Source organism: Plectropomus leopardus, unplaced genomic scaffold, assembly GCF_008729295.1.
Source record: "Plectropomus leopardus isolate mb unplaced genomic scaffold, YSFRI_Pleo_2.0 unplaced_scaffold26112, whole genome shotgun sequence".
Classification (NCBI taxonomy): domain Eukaryota; kingdom Metazoa; phylum Chordata; class Actinopteri; order Perciformes; family Serranidae; genus Plectropomus; species Plectropomus leopardus.
This window is the reverse complement of record NW_024628394.1, coordinates 1-2,419: the sequence shown is the minus strand read 5'-3', so window position 1 is coordinate 2,419 and position 2,419 is coordinate 1. Positions and strand designations below refer to the sequence as shown.

At 38.0% G+C, this 2,419-nt stretch overlaps 1 protein-coding gene across 1 annotated transcript; it reads left to right on the top strand.

Moving 5' to 3' along the window:
• Window positions 1–326: 326 nt before the first annotated feature.
• rsph14 (radial spoke head 14 homolog) lies at window positions 327–1,368 on the top strand (the record flags this gene model as incomplete). Its single annotated transcript, XM_042516928.1, has 2 exons — window positions 327–542; window positions 1,266–1,368. Coding segments are annotated over exons 1-2 (278 nt in total), but the record flags the coding sequence as incomplete, so codon positions are not given.
• Between the last annotated feature and the right edge of the window lie 1,051 nt (window positions 1,369–2,419).

Below are 2,419 nucleotides of genomic sequence, written 5' to 3'. Positions count from 1 at the left end.
ATGGGGCTGACCAAGTAAATAAACATAAAATATAAAAAAATAATGGATATTGTTTATGGTTTCCTTCAAGCTACACAAAGATTTTTTTCCTCTACAATGTGGATTGTTATTGTTATTATTATAAATTGTGTTTTCTGTTTTTTCTTTTATGTGTACATGAATTTGTTTCAGATTTAAGACCGAAAACTAAATTTTAGTCTTGTGCAACGTATTGTTTATCTTGAAAAAAAAAAAACATCCTCTTCCGGCCGTGACGTCGTCTCTTCAAATGCGTTTGTGCGGTTACTAGGCAACCGTATTTTTGTATGTTGGCTAACATCCGGCCTGGTTACCTGTATATCTCTGACCCGGGTTTAGACCGGAGGTGATGACCGGCGCTCTGACACACCCGGGCCGGGCTCCGGTGGCCTTCGGCCGGCGGGCCGTGCCGCTGCTGTTCGCCGAGCTGCGGCGGCCGGAGGCGGCGAGGAGGCGGCGGGCTCTGGCTTCACTCTGCGACCTGACGCACGACCCGGAACCGCTGTACCAGACCGTGACCGGGGGTACGAAACACAGCGGCACCGGCACACAGCGTGCAGCGCACAGGGCACATTTACCGGGGACACTTTAACCCTCTGAAACCCGGAGAGACACCAGTCTTCTGCGTTCAGACCGTTCAGACGGCCCGACAAGCTGTTTGACCCCTTGAAACCTGAGCAACTATTTGATTGATTGATTGATTGATTGATTGATTGGGAAAACACGAGGACAAAGTCATGCACCAACTTGGTAAAATTTATCCCTCAAATTGCAATAAATCAGTAAAAGGTGACAAGAAAATGACCTAAAAAATATTATTTTTTAATTTTAAAAAAAGAGGGGAGTCTTATTGGAAAATGATAATGATATTTTCAATGAATTAAGATTTAAATATTTTTTTTAAATTATTTGTTTATTTTTGCTTATTATCAGCTAATTGTTGCCTCCTTCCCCTGTTTTTAAAGCCAATTTGCTCATGTTTTAAAGGGTTAACAAAAATTGTACCAAAGTAGGACGTTGAAGGCAGAACTTTTACTTGTAATAAAGTATTTTTACTTTATATTAGACTTGGTACTTTTACTGATTTTACTTCTTTCACCACCTAATTTTAGAAAAAAAAAAACAAACAGATTTTGAGTTGATTTAATGTTTCCTCTGTGGTTGTGATGATTGGTGTGTTTGTAGAAAATCATATAAAATATTTTTTTATTTCAGTGTTCATGAAAGACTGTTGTCTGCTGCTGCAGGTTTTCTGGATCAGTTGACAGTTTTGTTTGAGGATGAAGATCCATCAGTCAGAAGCAAAACCTGCGAGCTGCTTCACCTGCTGACCGGCCACAGCATCGGCAGGTGAGGGACTGTTCTGTATTTAGCTGAAATCCTGCAGCCGAAAAAAGCCTCCGTGGTTTTTCACTCTTGTCATTCTGTTGGTTCGTTTGAGAAAATGCTTTATTTAGTTTTAAATGAGACATAGAATAAAGTGATATCGATGAAATGTCACTGTTTGAAGCTCAGTTGTTGTTTTGTTTTTCTTTTCCTGAGGCATTTATCTCACATGACGTGTTCAAAGTTTGAAAACGTTGAGAATTTCTGATTCTACAGTTTCCGGCTCTGACAAATGGTGTCAACTTTTTCTGTAAACATCGCCAAAAACTTTTAAAGAAAAAAATATTACCAAAAATCTTAACAAAAACAATTTAACAAAAAGTTTTTAAAGAGAGAAATTATTGACAAAAATTTCAAAAGGAAAAGAAAAGTAAATGTATGGTACGAACATCTGAGGATAATTTCTGTTTTTGAAAACACCGGTCGATAAGGAGGCCGCCTGTGCTCTCACCTCTTTTATAGTTTGCTTGAAATATGTTTATTTTAATAATATTATATCCCATTTCTCTGTAAATTATGACTTCATTCTCATAATATCACAAGTTTATTCTCAAAATGACGACTTTATCCTCATAATATTATGACTTTATTCATACAATCTAAAATTCCTTTTCTTTAACATGGCTCTAATCCTCCGTTGTACTTTCCAAACCCGGATATTTAGAAATCGACGGTAAAACAAATACAAAGTACTTCCCTTTAAAGTTGTCCTTTACCTAAAAACAAAATAAAAACATAAGTCCCCCTGAGTGCTTAAAAACGATTTGACATGCCTGTCAAACTGAGGCGAAGTGTTGAGTCATGGCGAATCTCGACCTCTGAAAAAATACACGACAGACGAGATGGACCCTAACCCTAAGTGTCAAACTCACGGCTTCAAACAAAGTCCACAAAGTCCCCGATTTTTTAACATAAATGGTCTTTAATGAAAGTTTTCCCAGGGTTAAATCGGCTGATGTGTTCGTTTTGAAGAAGAAGAGACTTCTGTGGAAAATTCAGCTCCCGGTAAAAACCT